This window comes from Dicentrarchus labrax, unplaced genomic scaffold (genome assembly GCF_905237075.1).
Source record: "Dicentrarchus labrax unplaced genomic scaffold, dlabrax2021, whole genome shotgun sequence".
Classification (NCBI taxonomy): Eukaryota; Metazoa; Chordata; class Actinopteri; family Moronidae; genus Dicentrarchus; species Dicentrarchus labrax.
The window spans coordinates 20851828-20869251 of NW_026136721.1; the positions used below are offsets into that span (position 1 = coordinate 20851828).

The window sequence follows — 17424 nt, forward strand, 5'->3', positions numbered from 1 at the left end:
ACGCAAAAACATATGAACAAGTGTGTTCATGTGTGCATGTGCAAAATTGGGAGTGGTGAGACAGACGGGTTGCAAACTGTGAACCTCACCTGCCCTGGCAGCTTTTAGTAGTCGACATGTACTGAAGCTGTCTGGGTGAGAGACATAATTCAGTGTCAAAGAAGACAGTACATGAACAAAACTTCAGAGACGTCAAACAGCTGAGTAAGTATGTTTCTTATTGTTTGAATCATACAGCTGCTTACTAAATTAAGCCGTTCTAAGTACTAGTTATCTGAATATTAAAATTGGAGAGTAACTGAGGCACTGTAAACCGTAAATTATTAGTGATGATATAAAGTTTCTTGGACATTTTACTTTTTTGTTGCAAGGAATTTATCTGTATGTGTAATGTGCACCATAATGCTTTTATACTAACTGTGAGTAGGTCTGAGAAAAGAGTCATCAGTGTTACCTGAGCTTTGATTGGGCAAAACAACTGGTGTCTGTGGTCTAATTATACTAGTTTGATTCTCACCTTAGTGCTAAATGTGTGCGGTCGTTATGAAATATCTGTTGTGTCTGTTGTGTGGTGTCATTGTGAACTTGTAATGCCGTATGTTCTGTCCTTTTTTTTATTGTCGTTGGATGCGTTTTGTTCATGTTTGCGTATCAGTCTAAATATAAAAATCCAGGTAGAATGTAGTTTGGCAGGACTGGCAAGGTGTGGCGTACCAGGAAAGGGATGCAGTTACAAAAGGTGTGAAATGAAAGCTACAAGTTAGAGCACAGCCATTATCAATTATCTTAGTGCTTGGTAACTCATGCACAACAGGTGAGAGGAAGCAGTGAGCATGGAAGAAAGAATTACAACCATGCAGACATAAAAAGTTATCACAACTTTCATGTTTATCATTAGATGTCATCCTGGACTTACACAGATGTCTGATCAGATTATTAAACTCCTCCCCAACATGTCCAATCCTCAGTTTTTCCAGTTTTATTTGCATGCGGTTTCATCTTCTAAAAGTCTATGGACAAACCTTTGGTTAACACATTTGGTTGGTGTAGCTTCTAGTCATTTTTGGTACTGACTTACATCCAGACATCACATTTGACCCGTTCCTCTTCCTTTCTTTCAAGCTATGAGTGAACACTTGAGAGGGAGCTACTATGAGTCCTCCTCCCCAGAGCTCAGACTCATTCTTTTGGGAAACATTGGATGTGGTAAGACATCATCAGCAGACACTATCTTGGGCCAGCTGTCCCCCATCTCTCCCAGTGCCTCCAGGAACTGCCAACTGCGACAGGGGATCTCTGATGGCAGGAGTGTGACCCTGGTGGAGGCGCCGAGATGGTACTGGAGCGGCGGCAAGATGGAAGACAGTGTCAAGAAGGAGACAGAGCGGGCAATGACGCTAGTAGCACCGGGCCCACATGCTGTTTTGCTGCTGGTGCCTGTTAGCCAGTTCACAGAGGTTGGTTATAGTCCTTGATTGCACTTCCAGACGTGTATTTGAGTCATTTCTTTGTTTCCTAATAAATATACAGTATCAGTCCATGTGTTTTCACTGTGCCTTTATAATACATAACAGTTGATAATAATGAATTTTTCTCTTTATCTTTCCCTGGTGTTCCCAGATGGAGGGTCGTGTGCCTGCAGAACTGGAGGAGGTCTTTGGAAAGGAGGTGCTGGATCACACCCTGGTACTGCTGACCTGTGGGGACTACTTGATGGGAAGAGAAGTAGAGGTATTACAGTTGTACACTCTGTGCTGAGATGTACATTTCAAGTCCTCTTCATTTTTTGTGTTTTTTAAAGTCTTGTATACACTTTGGTACCAAACACTCTTCAAACAAGTAGAGTACAAGAAGTACAATACTTAAGTCCCCATTTCTTTAACCAGTGATTTTGATGAGGATGCAATTCAAATTTAGCTTCTGTATTTCATTTTTAAACCATGGCAAGTCATGTGACACACTGATACAGAAATAAAATAATGACTTTGTAGGTTAGGTTTTGTAAACTACTTTCAAACACTTTTATGTAAACTGCTTGCAGTATTTTCTCAAGATTCACTGTATCCAATTTTAAGAGGCAACCCTTTGCAAATTTTAAATTGTTTTCCCACAGGAATACCTGCAGAAAGAACACCCAGGCCTGAGGCAGATAATCGAGCTGTGTGGAGGAAGGTACCATGTAATCAATAATCGTCAAAGACAGGACAGGGAACAGGTCCACGAACTGCTGGAAAAGGTGAGAAGTCGTCTCAGAGAACAGTTAACAGAAACTATTAGACAGAGCTTTTCTCACACATTCTGCAATGTGTGTTGCTAACAACTTCTCAGGTTTCTTACTGACTACAGTGTTTATATCACAATATAGTCAGTTTTGGTGTATACTTAAAAGAAAACACAGAAATTGGTGTAGTGTGGATGTCATGATTTTGTCAGACATTGTGTTTTATATACTGCATGTGTTGCACCTCTTTGTTTTAATTGTTTAGTCTAGTCTCTTGCTGAGCATGCCTGTTGTAGATTTTCCCAGCAACGCCCTGTTTCACACTCACACAAATAACACCCAGCCCTAGTCAGGACCAGTTTGAGTATTAATGACTGGGCTAATTACATTATAACTTTGACTGATGGAGATTAACTGCATAACATGTGACACTGTATTTGTAAATGTGTGTATGTAACAGGTGGACGATATAGTGAAGAAGAATGGGGTATACTATATGAAAACAGCCCAGGAGAGAGAGCTGGAGAAGCGAGTGAAAGACAGAAAGCGAGAACTTATGGAAAGTTACAGAGCTCAAAAGGAAGAGAGAAGAGAGACGGCCGCTTCAACGCACATCACTAACACAGAAACACAGAGGAGTATTGATAGAGTAGAGGAGTACAGCGCCGCCTTGGAGAGGAGGAGAAGTGATGTGATGGAGGGAAGAGTGGGTGTGAGCCAGGTGTCTAACGGGCTTCATTCATCTCCAGTGCCAGAGCGACAGTCTTTTACAGATGACAGGCAGGTGAAGAGGACGCCCAGTTTCAGACTAAATGCAGGTAAATGCCAGTAGATATTTTGCACCTAATGTCCTGCATCCCAATGTAAAAAAAAAGAAGAAAAAGGAATGTGAGCAGAAAATGAACAGGACTCATGTTTACTGTTTTACCTCTGTAGATGGAGCTATACTCTCACAAATGTCTGAGGAAAAAACATCTCCAAAAGTAATCACTACTTGTAAGTCACAGGACCTTACTGACTCATATTGTGTTGCTTAAAAGTTCACTTATATGAGGTTTAAAAATATTTGTCATGTTTCATTTTCCGTATTGAACTCCAAATATCACCTGATTCTTTTCAGTTCACCACAGAATCAACAGCTCTGGAGAAATATCCCCTGGTGCATCTCCGACCTCCGCTCCTCATTCGCCTGTCTTCTCCTCCTCTACCCCCTCCTCGCCGACCTTCACTTCCTCTCCCTCCTATGCTTCCTCACTCCCCCCATCCTCCTCGCCCTCCTCATCCTCGTCCTCCTCAGCCTCTCCGGAGCTGCGTCTGGTGCTGCTCGGGCGATCTGGAGCGGGCAAGAGCGCAGCTGGAAACACCATACTTGGGCGGGAGGAGTTCAAGTCACGCCCGGAAAGCCTCACAGCAATCACTCAGGAGTGTGAGAAAAAGAAAACTCTGGTTGAAGGAAGACGGGTAAGTTATTTAGATCTCGCATGGTTTCATTTTCCTTTCGCACATTCCACCTTGTGCCGTTGCCAAAACCACCAAATGTCTAATCTTTGACACACTCTTCTTGTTTTGTGTCATGAAACAATACAATCTGGCTGATTTCCCATGAATCAACTCTTTATGCTGCATGTGTCTCCTTTTCACCTGCAGGTGGCGGTAGTGGATACCCCAGACTGGTTCAATTCAGAGCAAACTCCAGATGAGGTGCGAGCTCAGATCTCCTCCTGTGTGGCTTTGTCCAGTCCAGGTCCTCATGCTTTCCTGATGTGCGTCCCCTTAGACCAGCCTGCAAAGACAGAGCTGCAGGCTCTCAGGGCCCTCGAGTCAGTTTTTGGCCCAGAGGCGGTCCAAAGACACACTCTGGTCCTCTTTACTTATGCAGATCGACTGAGGGAGAGCGGGAAGGCTGGAAATGACAGCGTGGAGGCGTACATTGCTGGACAGCGGGGGGATTTGCTAAAGCTTGTAGAGAAATGCCGGGACAGGTTTCATGTGATGGAGAAGGGACGAGATTGGAGGGAGAGGAGGAATGTGGCAGAGCTGCTAGAGAAGGTGGAGCAGACAGTAAAGGAGGCTGAAGGGCAGTGTTATTCTTGTCCTGCTTTTCAAGAGGCAGAAAACAAAGTGAGGCAGAAACAAGTAGAGATAGCAAGGGAAAGAAAGGGAAAAAAACTAGAGGAAGAAAGACAAGGAGACGTTAGAAAACTCAACCCTGAAAGGCGGATGCTTTATCCCTACATGCAGCCTGTGGCTGAGGCAGAAGAGGAAGTGAGAGAGGATGAGATTGAGAAAACAAGGGATGAGGCAGAGATGAGTGTCAAAACCATGAATATCGAGAGCCTTCCTCCTGTTACGCTTTCCACCATGTCCCCTTCGCTTCTCTGCTCCATTAAGGAGAAAATGGAGTATAGTGCAAAGAATTTACCCAAGCTGTTGGCAGATAGCTCTGTGTGGATCAGTGAGGGAGCAAAGAAGATGAAAAGTAGTCCAGTTTGGGGGACAATCGGCAGTGGAACACAAAATGTCCAGAAGATGGTGGTTGATAGTTCAGTGTGGGGGAAGGTGGGAGCTAGTGCTGGACATGTGTCCAAACTAGTAGGAGATAAGGTTCCCAAGGTAGTGGTGGATGGTTCTACATGGGTGGGATCTGGAGCAAAGGCAGCAGCGGCAAGTCCCATGTGGGGAAAAGTCGGTTCAGGGGCCAAAATAATGGCAGGCAGTTCCAAACGTGTCGGAGCTGGGATTGGAGCTGGGGCAAAGAATTTGGCGCAGAGTCCTATGTGGGGAAAAGTAGGATCCGGGGCCAAAACTGGAGCTAAACTGGTGGCTGGCGGCTCACTACGAGTTGGAGCTGGAATTGGTGCCGGTGCAAAGAAGGTGGCACAGAGTCCAATGTGGGGGAAGGTGGGCTCTGGCGCCAAAGCAGGAGTTAAAATGGTGGCTGACAGCTCAGTGTGGGAGAAAATTGCGACTACTGCGAAACAGGTGCCCAAGGTAGTCATAGGGGGCGCGTTGCTGGGTCTGGTGCTTGGCGTGTTTTTGGGGGGCGTCATTGGCGGAGCTGTCGGGGCAGCTGCTGGATCTGCGGTATCTGAGGTCGGCAGACGAAAATTCAGCAACAGAAACACGTTAGAAAAGACAGAAGAAGCTGCAAAAAATGTGGAGAGAACAGTGAATGACAGAATAGACTCCGTGGTGAAACAAGGAGAGAAAGTATTGAAAACTGAATGAATGGCTGAATGTATATAAAATGTATAACAACTGTAAAAACATTTATTTGTCTAGAATTAGTACAATCACAATGTATAATTCAGACGTGTTCTAAGAGCCTTTCTATGTTTCTCTCTTTTTATTCAAACAGAGTGAAAGGGTTCATTTCAAAATACTTTTTTATAAACAAATTGGATTAACTATTTTAAAAAACAAATGCTTTGAGATGATTCCCAACTTCAATATTATTCCATTATTTGCACTCTGGCAGTTAATGAATGAGGACGGGTATTAATATGTTTGACAAAATGAACTAAATTTATATACTAAAATGTAGTTGTTAGGGAAAGTATTTAGGTGCTGTTCTGTTTGCAAGACGTCAAATTCCGTAAGAAAATAAAAATGTTACTTTTGTTTTTGTCAAATATTCAACCTATTTCCTGTCCACCTGTTGTTGTTGTTGTTGTTGTTGTTGTTGTTGTTGTTGTAAGCAGTGATTTCAAGTTGAATTTAAACATAATTTCGTAAGCAAGCATTTAGCATGTTAGCACTTATCTCCTGCTAATACTGTAATCTTCCTCAGCACTTAATTAAGAAAACATTCACAGAACTATTGCATCTTTGTCTGTTGTTTTAAATTTAACACAGGACATAATGTATGAAAAAGTCTAAACACATATTTTGACACAAATACTGTGTGATGGATAGTTTTTTCATGTCCTCTTAAATATTTTTTCACTATTTCACCGTTCTACACTGACTTTGTTTCTGCATTCATTAAACCTCGCAACTTGCTAAATCTCTGCATTAAAAAGCTGCAAGCTAAGCTAAAGGATTAGTCTGTGCATGAAATAAAGCTACTGGTATTTCTGTGTGCAAGTGGGTGTGACTCAAGAGGGGCACAACGGAGGGGTGGTGGCAGGGACATTATCTTTGAGTCCCAGGCTGGCCAACATCACCCTGCTTGGCCTCCTGTATCAGACGAAGGAGAGAAGATTAACATCCCAGCAGTTATAAGGTTTCACTTTTTTGACCTATATTAGTTATTGCAATATTTAATATGAAGTCCTTCAGATCTATGAAAACACACGTGCACATTAGAACAGCTTGCCCTTACCCCTGAACAGGCTGAGCAGGTGAATTCAGGCAGTGGATTTCAGATGGAAAAGAGATAATGTGATAAAGGGGGACTGTGAACAACAAGGAGTTCCTAATATTTTTGAATTGATAGCTAAGAATTAATATCAGCTTAAAAGTTGGGTGATTTTAAACAAATAAAGCTGGTAAGTTTAAAGCTGTGAGCAGAACATAGAGCAAATTTTAGGTTGATGGTAAGGCTACATGAATTATCATGGATTCATGCATGAATTAATTTAGCATTAATTTATGTAATACTTCACAAACAATCAGGAATGTAAAAGAATAAACAGTATCTCATGCATGACTTAATGCTAGAACAATACATTAATGCTACTACTAAGGTATTTCAATCACAATGATTTCTGAGTTATTGAAGGTGTTTATGTCTTCTTTATTAGTAAGTGCATGTGTATTCTGTTGAATTCAAGACTCATAATCACGATTAACTGAGCATGACTTCTTCATTACTTTATCATGTATTCATCAAGTAATTGAAGAAATTACAAATGCATGTTAGATCATAATTTTGGATTTTAACTATCAATTATTTAGTTAGAAAAGAAAAACTGTGTATCATCTATGCATTAGCAACACATTGTTAGTACATGTGATTTCATAATTATGCCATCATTAATGTTATTTATCAGTGTTAAAGATTGACCAGTTCATCACTGTATATATAAAGGGCCACAAATATGAAGAAGTAAATAAGTAAGGCCGGAGTTCCTGGTAGGTTTTAAGATGTAACATACCCGGGTTCATGCTTCACTCACATGTGTTGCTAGCTAGCTGGTGCTAGTACCTGTAGCCTATATCCAGTAAATTAGCTGTTGTTTGTGATGAATAAATACAAACTGCACAAATGCCCAGCTGTCAAATTTTTAAATAACGCAAGGCAAAAATGTCAATTTGAACACATCTTTAGACCTTTTTCGCGGCAGTTTTGCATAACTTTTCATAGCAGGAAAAGCGCAGGTGAAACAAGTTAGGGCTCACCTAAAGGGAGTGCAGTTGTTTTAATGTGCTTTTCCTGCTATGACAATCAAATGTGTGCTGTGAGAAAGGTCTGTTGGTTTATAGTCTAATGCATCATCGCACCATGACACAAGTAGGCCTTCTGTAAGAGTGTGCTGGAATGATATCTACAAATCATTTATTGGTAAATTACTCAACAACACAGCAAATCACTTGTGTTGCAACTGGCATAAACTTTGGTGTGTGCAATTGCAGAATACTGTGGTATCCCTTCAATTTATGTGACCCCTGCCACAGTCTGTGGTTTCATAGTGAAGCAGGGAGGGGACAGAACGGCCTGGCACAGCAGAGCGGGCAGAGGCAGCCCTAGTAGTATTGTGAAAGCAGCTCTTCCTGTTGTGTGGTCCCGAAACCGGGTGTGTAAGGGGTTCCCAGAGCATCCTGGTGGCTATTTTCTTTTTTAGTTTTCCCCCTCTCCCTTTCTCCCATGTAGCGGTTGCCACCCCACATGTCCAAACACCCATCAAACGCACACACATACACACATGCACAGCCAACACCCCTCCTCCAGGAAACTCGTTGGCCGTCAATGAGACAGCACTAACTGTAGCGTTTCCTGGCCACTTGATAGAGACAAGCAGGCAGGCAGAGAGACACCAGCACCACTGCACAGCTGCAACTTACCTCAGGCTACCCCCAAACTTGTCACTTATACAACCCCACCACCGCGCTGAGCCCCATCTCTAACCGCATCCCACATCCACCCTGACCCTCCTCACACACAACCGCACACCTACAATTGTTGCTATTACATAAATCTTCTGCTGGTTGCACATCCACTTAATTGCTTGCTTGCATGCACACACACACACACACACACACACACACACACACACACACACACACACACACACACACACACATACAATATGCACAAACACATCAAAAACATACAGTGGTGGAATGTGACTACATGTACTGTAAGTACATTTACTCAAGTACAGTACATAAGTACAATATTTTGAAGTACTTGAACTTGACTATTTCCATTTTTATTCTACTTTGAACTCTACCAAATTTTGAAAGCCAATATTATGGTTTTTACTCCTCTACATTTATTTCACAACAATAATTACTTTCAGGATATTAATACAAATAATAAATCAGCTAATAAGTTATGATGCATTATTATAGTTTCAGCTATCTGGCAGTATATAAATAGTTGAGATTAGCCTTTACCAGCTGCTACATTAGTGATGCTTACACAGTAATGCATCACTAATTAGAATCCACTGAGAACTTAAATACTTTACTGCCAACTGTTGCAGGATGCTAGACTTTTTACTTCTAGTATTTTTACACAATGGTATTAAAAATAGAAGAGTGAAGAGTACTTCTTCCACCACTGAAAACATTTGCAATATATGTACAACACACTGCTCGGGAAAACTCCAACACTTCAACAACAATTATTTTTAGACTTGTGTCTGTTAAATTATTTTTTTCCTTTTTCTATGCCTGGGATTATCACAGTAGTGTCAGTGTTACATTTATCACATCACTAACTATTTTAAAAATTGGTGGTTGAAGTTTGTTGTGTTGATCTATGAGCATAATTTATGACATTATTTATCTACATTTTAAATTAAGCATTTACATCTCAGTTGGTTCTTCAACCCAAACCCAACACCACTGCATTTATACAGTTAACATCTGATAGTTGTTATGATCAACTGAGATTACTCTTAACTGAACACTTTCAGGATTCACAAATGTTCCCTAAACATTTGACAAGCACGGCAAAACTTTTGGATGTGTTGAGAAATCGTGCTGACAAAGGGCAGTCTTTGGAACGCAATAAGAGGATGTCAAATAAGGAACAGCAAACTAAAACACACTTTATTTCTGTCTGGTACAAGTGTGTCACAATGTCAGGGTGAGACCATCGAGCCTGACAACGAGAACCGCAGGAACATTAAAGTTGCAACTTCAATTCATTAATGCATGTCATGCACTTCTCTGCTGGCACCATAATTGAACTGGGGCAATGCTGCTTATTTACATGTAAATTTCTGAGGTTGCATTTGGACCCGAACAAAAGAAATCAGGTTTTTAACCCTCTTGTGAGAGATATAACATTTTTATGCGTCTACAGAGGGGGAATTCAAGATCTTGAAATGTCTTGACTGAGAAAGGATAATTAGATTTTTGTTATTAACACAAAGAAATCAACATTTCGTTTCCACATAATTCCAGCATGAGGCGATTTAATTAGATTTCCAAGATCCCGTTTTGCATAATTCATCCATGTTATGGATCCATATTGTTTGATATTGAGGTGTAATGTTCAATAAAGGAACATTTTGACCTTGTTTGGATATAAAACATGTATGAGTATTTGAATGCTCTGATGTTTCATGCCTCTCAACTTGCCCCAGAGCACAGTTCAGCATATTCCTAAAACAAAGATCTTCACACTCAGTGTTTGCACATCATTGAAAAACACACACACAGACTACAAAATGTCCTGAAAAATCCATCCCTTACTTATTCACACTACTTTTGGTATCTGGCGATGATTGTGTGTCCTTCTCTGTCCGTCAGTGTGACATTTAAACTCCTCTTTGTTTGCTGTTTGCTGTCTTTTGGTGTCACCGCTCATCATTTGTGGCCGCCACCATCCTTATCTGACCCTTGACCTTTCCCAGAATGCCCTGGGTCACCAAAGAGGTCTTAGCCCCAAAGCTTTCCTCACTGTCCGTGTCACCGTAGCAACTGGACGATGCTGGGGAGGCCAGAGCAACGACTGAGTCAGTGGAGTCTCTGTCTCTGTGGACTGTCGCCAAGGCGGGACGGGCTGAGGATGGTGGGGTGGCTTGTGACGGTGGAGGAGTGTCGCACTGCTGAAAAAGAGGGTTCAGTTTGTTACTGTCCAAACCAACTGTGATGCTTTGGTCCTCAGCCTCATCCTCAGCGGAGTCTCTGCTCTCATCCTGTGCCTGATCGTTGAGCAGAGTGACCAAGAAGTTGATGTACTTCACAGCCAGACGCAGGATTTCATTCTTGCTGAGCTTCTTGTCAGGTGGGTGTGTGGGAATGAGTTTTCGCAACTCAGAGAAAGCCCCATTCACGTTCTGCTGTCGCCATCGCTCACGGCTGTTGGTGAAGACACGGCGAGCAATTTTCTGAGGAGGGCCTGTTAGAGACACAGAAACACTGTAAGTGTACAGGGTCTCAAAGGATATAAGAAGTTGATATATTCTTATTGCCAACAAATCTCATTAAAAAGACCAAAAGGCCAATGCAATGATCCTACTAACAAGTATTGTGTAGCTTGATATAGCGTATTCCTCTAATAACAAATATTAAACTTGGACACTGTTCATTCATTAATGAATCTGCACTTTAATTTATTTTGAATCAGTTCCACATCAACCATCCTGCTGCTGTGAATACTCAGTACAGCACCAAATGTGTATTAAACCACCACTGGAATAGTCCCCCAACAAATACACTTTTTACTCCTGTGTAACATTTGATAAAAACTACAGTGCCCAGCTGTTTTAGGGAATTATGTACCCTTATAAATTAATCTAAAATGTATTTATGAACCATGTTTTGAAAAAGTAAGGCGGCTGAGGCTCATGTGGTTGAGTAATTGGTAATTGGAGGGTTGCTGGTTCGATTCCCAGCTCCCCCGGTTCAGTAGAAATGTCCTTGGTCATGATACTGAGCCCCAAATGGTTCCCCGATGGCTGTGCTGTGAGTGTGTGTGTATGTGTGAGTTTAATATCGTTGTGAAAGGAAGTGCTGTTTCTCTCCTGATGAGCAGGTTGACACCTTACATGGAGCCTGGTAGGAGTCTCTGAATGTGTGTGTGTGTGTGACTGTGACAGGTGTTTTAAAGTGGTCGGTAGACCAAAAACTATAAATAGTCCATTTACCATTTAACTTTGGGCTGAAAGCCACAGACAGGGTAATGATGTAGGAAAGTATTAAGAGAATGACTAACACATTGTAAGGGTTTTTTCATAGGACTTGTTGACAATAACGTTAGGTTTCTGCCTTTTAACAGGCAGTTTTTCCTTGCCCTTGTCGCCAAGTGCTTGCTCATGGTGGTACTGTTGGGTCTCTGAAATTAATGTTTTAAAGAGTTCGGTCTAGACCTGCTCTATTTGAAAAGTGTCCTGAGATAACTTCTGTTATGAATTGGCGCTATACAAATAAAATTGAATTGAATTGAATTAACAAAAATACAGAATGTCGTCAACTTTATTTGAATATTTATTAATCATATTAATCTTCATTCTGCATGCTGTGGTCAGAAATCCATCAATACAATTTCAAACAGGCAAAGATTCACATTGTCATATCAATACTGACGTCAGATTCTTTATTTGGTCACATAGATACTCACATTCGCTGATCTCCATCTCAAAGTGTGACGAGGGTCTTCTCTTGATCCGGTTGTTGTTGATGACACCATAGTTTCCTCCTGAGGGACCCAGGTAAGAACTAGAGATAAAAACACAGCAACATGTGTGAAAATGTGACATTTTTGACACTGCATTCTTAATATACCTAGAAAATGAAATGCATATGAATATAAACGCATTTTACGTCTACAAACGTGTTAAGTCGTTCCAGCCCCTCATCTCTGAAATAAAAAGAAATCTTGGAGAGTGGATAGAGAATCAAGGTGATGGTGGGAGCCATTAACGGCAGTGTGATTACATTGGTGGCATTGATTGAGTGTGCATGCAGAGTTTTAGCCCAGTCTCATTAAGTCTGGTTACTAGCTGATTCTACCTCAAGGGGGGTGAAATAGATCAATGCTTCCTGCAACAAACAGACCCAAGAGAAGGGAGGAGGGAACCTGATTCCCAGACCTCCATGACAGATGGTGAAACCATAGATGTAGTTACTGTGAAAAAAGTTCTGCTTTTTACATAGCTGGTGCTCTTGTGTTACAGAAAGAAACTGTGTGGAAAATCCTTTTTGGAGTAGAGAATAGATGAACAGTAGGAGGGCTTTGATAACGTCTGCAAATGAATGCCTTTCTTCATGAGTGTAAGCTCTGAGTTGCCAACTCTAAGAGCCCAAAAAGAGCTTTAAGAGTTCTGTTTTGTCCCCTTTTGTCTGTCTAAATTTAGCTGCAATTAAAAAAAGACGTAGAGTTTCAATATTGATATTTTCAGGTATAAGTACTAAATGCACAGAAAAGCAATTTCATGATGCAACTCATGTTTGGTAGCCAAACGTTTTTAAGAGTAAATTTAGCGTGAGAAATGTGAGGTCTCTTTATAACAGCACACATCCTGCTGTCATGTACACATAACCGTGCAGCGTAGCTGCTATTAATCAAATGGGAAGTCATGAAATCCCAGCAGTTGAGGTTTCCTATGAAACAGAAACTTGCCATAGTTACCAACGAAGCGGCATCATCATAACTAGTAACATCTCTGGAAAATGTATTGTGGTATTTTATAGTTTAGAGTTCCTCATCTGTTTGCATACCAGGGTCCTCTTTTAAGAAAATGTTCTTAGATTTAAAGTTTAACTGAGTTGTTCATTTCCACATCAAAGTAAGCTTTTATAAATAATTACTTATACGTGATTTTATGCGTAAGTCATACTTAAGATCTGTTTTATAAATGAGGCCTATGTGAATGAGGAATGAAAAAGATATTCCACTTTTCACCACTCACTCACCACTGTTTTTTTTATTGCGAAATGGGTAGTTTCACGTACATAGGCCCCTGCAAACATTATTCAAATGAAACCATCTAAGAAAGGAAAATCAATTTTAAGAGGTCAAGGCAGGAAAATCACTCTGCTCACTATTCACTGATGGGGTGTCAATTCTAAGAGGTCATAAGGCAAAAAGGTTGTGAGCCACAGTGCTTGCATGCCAGATCTCACCTGGTGAAGAAGGGGTGTGCAGACAGGTACTGCTGAGACAACAGGGGTCCTGGGGAGGGAGCTGAAGGCCCCCCAGAACCTACAGAAGATCCAGAAGCTCCAGGGCTGGCCACAGGCAAGCAGGTCAGCTGACTGCGGCGTGGGTCCCCATGGGGACCATGTAGGAGGTTGGGAATTGGGTGAAGGGCAGTCAAAGGGGTATTGGTGAGCGGGAGAGGGGGTTTGCTGTGACCGAGGCTGATGACTGGAATGTGTGGAGGGAGAGAAGAGGATGACGAGGATGAAGGGAAAGATGTGGTGGAGGTTGGAGGTGGTAGTAGGCATGGAGATGTTTTGGCTGGTGCCGGGAGGAGCGGAGGTGGAGAGGAAAGAGTTGGGGACCCGTTGGCAGAAGCAGCAGGAGCTGTTGTGGTTGTTGGTCCTCCTCGCCTCTCCACCTCCTCCTCCTCCTCCTCCTCCTCCTCCTCCTCCTCTTCTTCAGTCTCCATGACAATGGGCTCAGGTGCAGCAGCTGTATCTATATTTGCGTGGTGACTGGTTAACGCCGTCTCCGTGGCAATGGGGGACCGAATCGAGCCAGCAGCGGGGACATCTGTGTGTCCCTTGTGCCCTGTCTTGTTAGCAGGATGCGGGCTGCTGACAGTGTCCGAGGATGTCTTGTCCTGGAGGGGACTGTGCTGCTCTACAGAGGCACAGGATGGGGAGGAGGCGGAGGACGAGGAGGAGGAGCGAGGTAGGTTGGGGGGAGATGCAGGTGTGCCGGTGGGGTTCAGCTTCTCCATCATATTGGTGAAGTCCTCTGGGGGAATTTGCGTCAGTGCCAAGCTTCTGTTCCTCTCAGCTGCCCTGCCTGGAAGTGCGTCAGTGTGTCTTGTCCAAGTGGTCTTTATATGTGTGCGAGAGTAACTAACATGTTCATGTGTACCATCTGCAGCTTGTCCTGAAGAGCCCTTTAAACCTCTCCTTACTAAGAATATGAGTCTTTTCCATATAGGCGACTTTGCTTTCCTTCAGATTATAGCTACAATACTTTGCTACCTCTCTAAAAATGTAGATTCAACCCTGGAAACCTGAAATTCCTCAGTTGCTCTTATCCTCTCCAGAGTCAGGATGTGAGTCTTCTGTCATCTGCTGGCTGTATCTACACTGTGAGTAAACGTGAGACTGTATTCATTCCCCTACTACAACGGTAAAGGAGGGGCCAGTGAAACCAGTGTTTTCATGTCCGTATGTTGCAGTCTTTAATGGACGACTATCTCTGTGGTATCATCTCTGTGTGCAGCGTGGAGCTGATGTGGTTGTTGCGGTCTGATTTGGTGTGGATTTTTCTTACAGTACATCCTGAGCATCAGATTCTTTTTTTTTTTTTTTTTTTTTGAACAAGTCTGCAGTGGCTGTTCTTAATGAATCTGTCTGTCTATTTGTATGTCTGTGTGTGTGTTGAGGATGTGAGTCAAAATCCTTTTAAGCATTCAAAACGTCCTGGACCGCTGAAGATTGGATTGATATCAAAGAGTCTGTTGAACAAAAGAAAATGGAAAAAATGCACCCAGGGTATATATTTGGTGTATATTTAGTAAAAGGAATAAGATATGAAAAGGTCAAAATTTGCAGCAGCAGCACAAGAGCCTGTATTAAAATGTAATGAGTAGTTGTTGGTGGTTTCCTCAGTGAAAGCTGGTCCACAGTTTAAAATCTGACTTCAATTCATGGAAATTTACAGATTCATCTCTTACTACACCCCTGACAGGATGTTGAAATGCTGGATATCAAGTGAATTCAACGTTGTACTCTTCTTCAGTTTGTTTTTACTCCGCTCTGCAAGGGGTAACACTCTTATGATTTCTCAGGTTTTGCAATCGCAATTGTTCCTGTTTTGTCTTTTCTAGTGGTCATGACTTTATTTTGGACAGTTCCGTCTTTCACAATGATGTACGGACGATGCTAGCAGGTAGTTTTTTTAGGCGCTTTTTTTGTGTGTTATATTTACTGTTATATTTTGGTAAGAACTCTTAGGGAAGCCACACAGAAATAGAGTTACAGACGAATGTTTAATAATTTGGGTTTCAGTGTAAAATACTCAGTACTATATGGTTAGTTTTGTTATATAATAACAATTAATTTTTCAATAATTCATTTTGCTGTGGTTGCCAGGAAGCCACTATGACTAACCATATATTTTGACACATTTATAAATATTCTTTATTCAAATACATATTTCACTGCAATTGACTTTATATATGTCTGTTATTACTGTTTGTATTTTATTGGTTTAATTATTGTTTAAGTCAAATCCACAATATATTGTATATCTATCATAACCAGTAGACTGTAACAAAACAAATATAACTAGTTAATACAGTAAATGGCCACTCAACTAACCATCTTACATGATTATCTATTTACCACCAAATAACCAAACAGAAACTAGATTATTTGCCAAAAGTACACACTGTATAAGACATATGGCACATCATTTTCTTGTTATTATTAACAATTATATTATTATTTTTAAAAATAAATATTAGAAGCTGCAAACCACTCATGAACTACAGGCTGCATAAAATAAATTAAAACATATTAAATAAGTACTCACAGATACATTATGACATCCAGTGAGGCTCGGCTGTCTGTCATGCAAAATCCGTCAGAGATCAAGCGATCTGTGAACGCACATGGTGTATCTCCTCAGTGTTAAATGTCCTCCTCCTCCTCCTCCTCCTCCTCCTCCTCCTCCTCCTCCTCAGGTCGCTCACACTCTACTGCAGCCTGTCATTCTCTGAGGTTAGAATTGGAGCCAAACTGTCTGACACCACTTAAAACACCATATCATACCCATGTGAACCTCTAAAAACAAAAGTCCCAAATATTCACCAAGAGATTAAGTCAGAATGAGACCAAAAGTCAGTCCAAACGCACATATTTGATTTTTGTTGTGAAGTTGCTCCTTTAAAACAAAGACACACTCAAAGCGTGGAAATGGATGGTGTGGGTCTCTGTCCATATGTCACTCTCACCTCTCTCACTTCTCTCACCTCGGTCTCTCTCTCTTTCACCGTCCTGTCTATCCCTTCCTTCTTTCACTCTCTTCGCCAAGAAGACACAATGCTCCAGTTGGTTGCCAGTCGGAGAGCTCTGGTACTGGCAAATGTGAGGTGGGAGAGAGCGAGAGAGAAGGGGGAGAGAGAGAGAGAGAGAGAGAGAGAGAGAGAGAGAGAGGGAACCATGTTGCAAGGAGAGTTTTCCGCTCCCTGCTGGACAAGAGGATGTGCTAGTACAATATGGTGGCTGCTGATAAGAGCCTCAAAAGCTGCCTGTGGCCTGTAGATAAGGAACCTCCACCACCCCTCCTCCCCCTCCACCACCAATACCTACACACACACACACACACACACACACACACACACACACACACACACACACACACACACACGCACACACACACTTTTCAGAACTCACATACACACACAAGCAGGTTCACCCCTACATGCATGTACGCACACACATCACAGCAGACTGGTCAGTCCCAGACTTTGAAGGGACCTGGACTACTTCCAAGAAAATATCTGCAACTGCACTTATATCACAATATAATGAACAGACAAAGGTGTACTGTACACACATGCACACGCTTACACACATAGAGTCGTACGTAGATGGGGAATTACATGAAATCTTTATCTATCATAACATGTCCGCTATTAAAGGTAATTTTCACATTTTGATGATAAGCAATGACTCCTTTATAAGATGTATGCTACATATAATATATATATATAGATATATCATTATAAAAAACACACATCTGTTATTTTATTCTGCATTTAAGACAAATTGATGCAATAAAGGAGGTGAGCAGAGATTTAAAAACAAAGGAGAGAAGAGGGACAACTGTGGGTTCCTGCACTGATCTTTTCTTTTATTAAAGTTCCCTTTCTTATTTTAGTTACAATAACAGT

General features: G+C 41.6%; 2 protein-coding genes across 4 annotated transcripts; one reads left to right on the forward strand and one right to left on the reverse strand.

Moving 5' to 3' along the window:
• The first annotated feature begins 40 nt into the window (after positions 1-40).
• LOC127354147 (uncharacterized) lies at positions 41-6260 on the forward strand. Of its 3 annotated transcripts, none has more exons than XM_051383840.1 (8): positions 42-204; positions 1123-1457; positions 1621-1731; positions 2114-2236; positions 2682-3039; positions 3158-3217; positions 3342-3682; positions 3869-6260. In XM_051383840.1, exons 2-8 carry the CDS (start codon positions 1125-1127, stop codon positions 5447-5449), a joined length of 2907 nt encoding a protein of 968 aa, XP_051239800.1. In that variant the 5' UTR covers positions 42-204; positions 1123-1124; the 3' UTR covers positions 5450-6260. The 3 variants fall into 3 exon arrangements, with proteins under 3 accessions (XP_051239803.1, XP_051239800.1, XP_051239801.1); XM_051383841.1 differs by having other exon boundaries at positions 94-208; XM_051383843.1 differs by lacking the exon at positions 3158-3217 and having other exon boundaries at positions 41-204.
• Positions 6261-9416: 3156 nt separating this feature from the next.
• Positions 9417-16654, reverse strand: lyl1 (LYL1 basic helix-loop-helix family member). The gene is made up of 4 exons (XM_051383865.1): positions 16062-16654; positions 13466-14982; positions 11961-12058; positions 9417-10739 (listed from the first exon to the last, which is right to left on the reverse strand). The coding sequence occupies exons 2-4, from the start codon at positions 14248-14250 to the stop codon at positions 10195-10197; spliced, it is 1428 nt and encodes a 475-aa protein (XP_051239825.1). The 5' UTR covers positions 14251-14982; positions 16062-16654; the 3' UTR covers positions 9417-10194.
• Positions 16655-17424: the final 770 nt, after the last annotated feature.

Coding starts and splice junctions, on each gene's coding strand:
- LOC127354147 (XM_051383840.1), top strand. CDS start 1,125: ATGAGTGAACACTTGAGAGGGAGCTACTATGAGTCCTCCTCCCCAGAG. Junction 1,458..1,620: donor CTGTTAGCCAGTTCACAGAG/GTTGGTTATAGT, acceptor TGGTGTTCCCAG/ATGGAGGGTCGTGTGCCTGC. Junction 3,040..3,157: donor CAGTTTCAGACTAAATGCAG/GTAAATGCCAGT, acceptor TTACCTCTGTAG/ATGGAGCTATACTCTCACAA.
- lyl1 (XM_051383865.1), bottom strand. CDS start 14,250: ATGATGGAGAAGCTGAACCCCACCGGCACACCTGCATCTCCCCCCAAC. Junction 12,059..13,465: donor GCACACCCCTTCTTCACCAG/GTGAGATCTGGC, acceptor TTTTATCTCTAG/TTCTTACCTGGGTCCCTCAG. Junction 10,740..11,960: donor TGAGATGGAGATCAGCGAAT/GTGAGTATCTAT, acceptor TGTCTCTAACAG/GCCCTCCTCAGAAAATTGCT.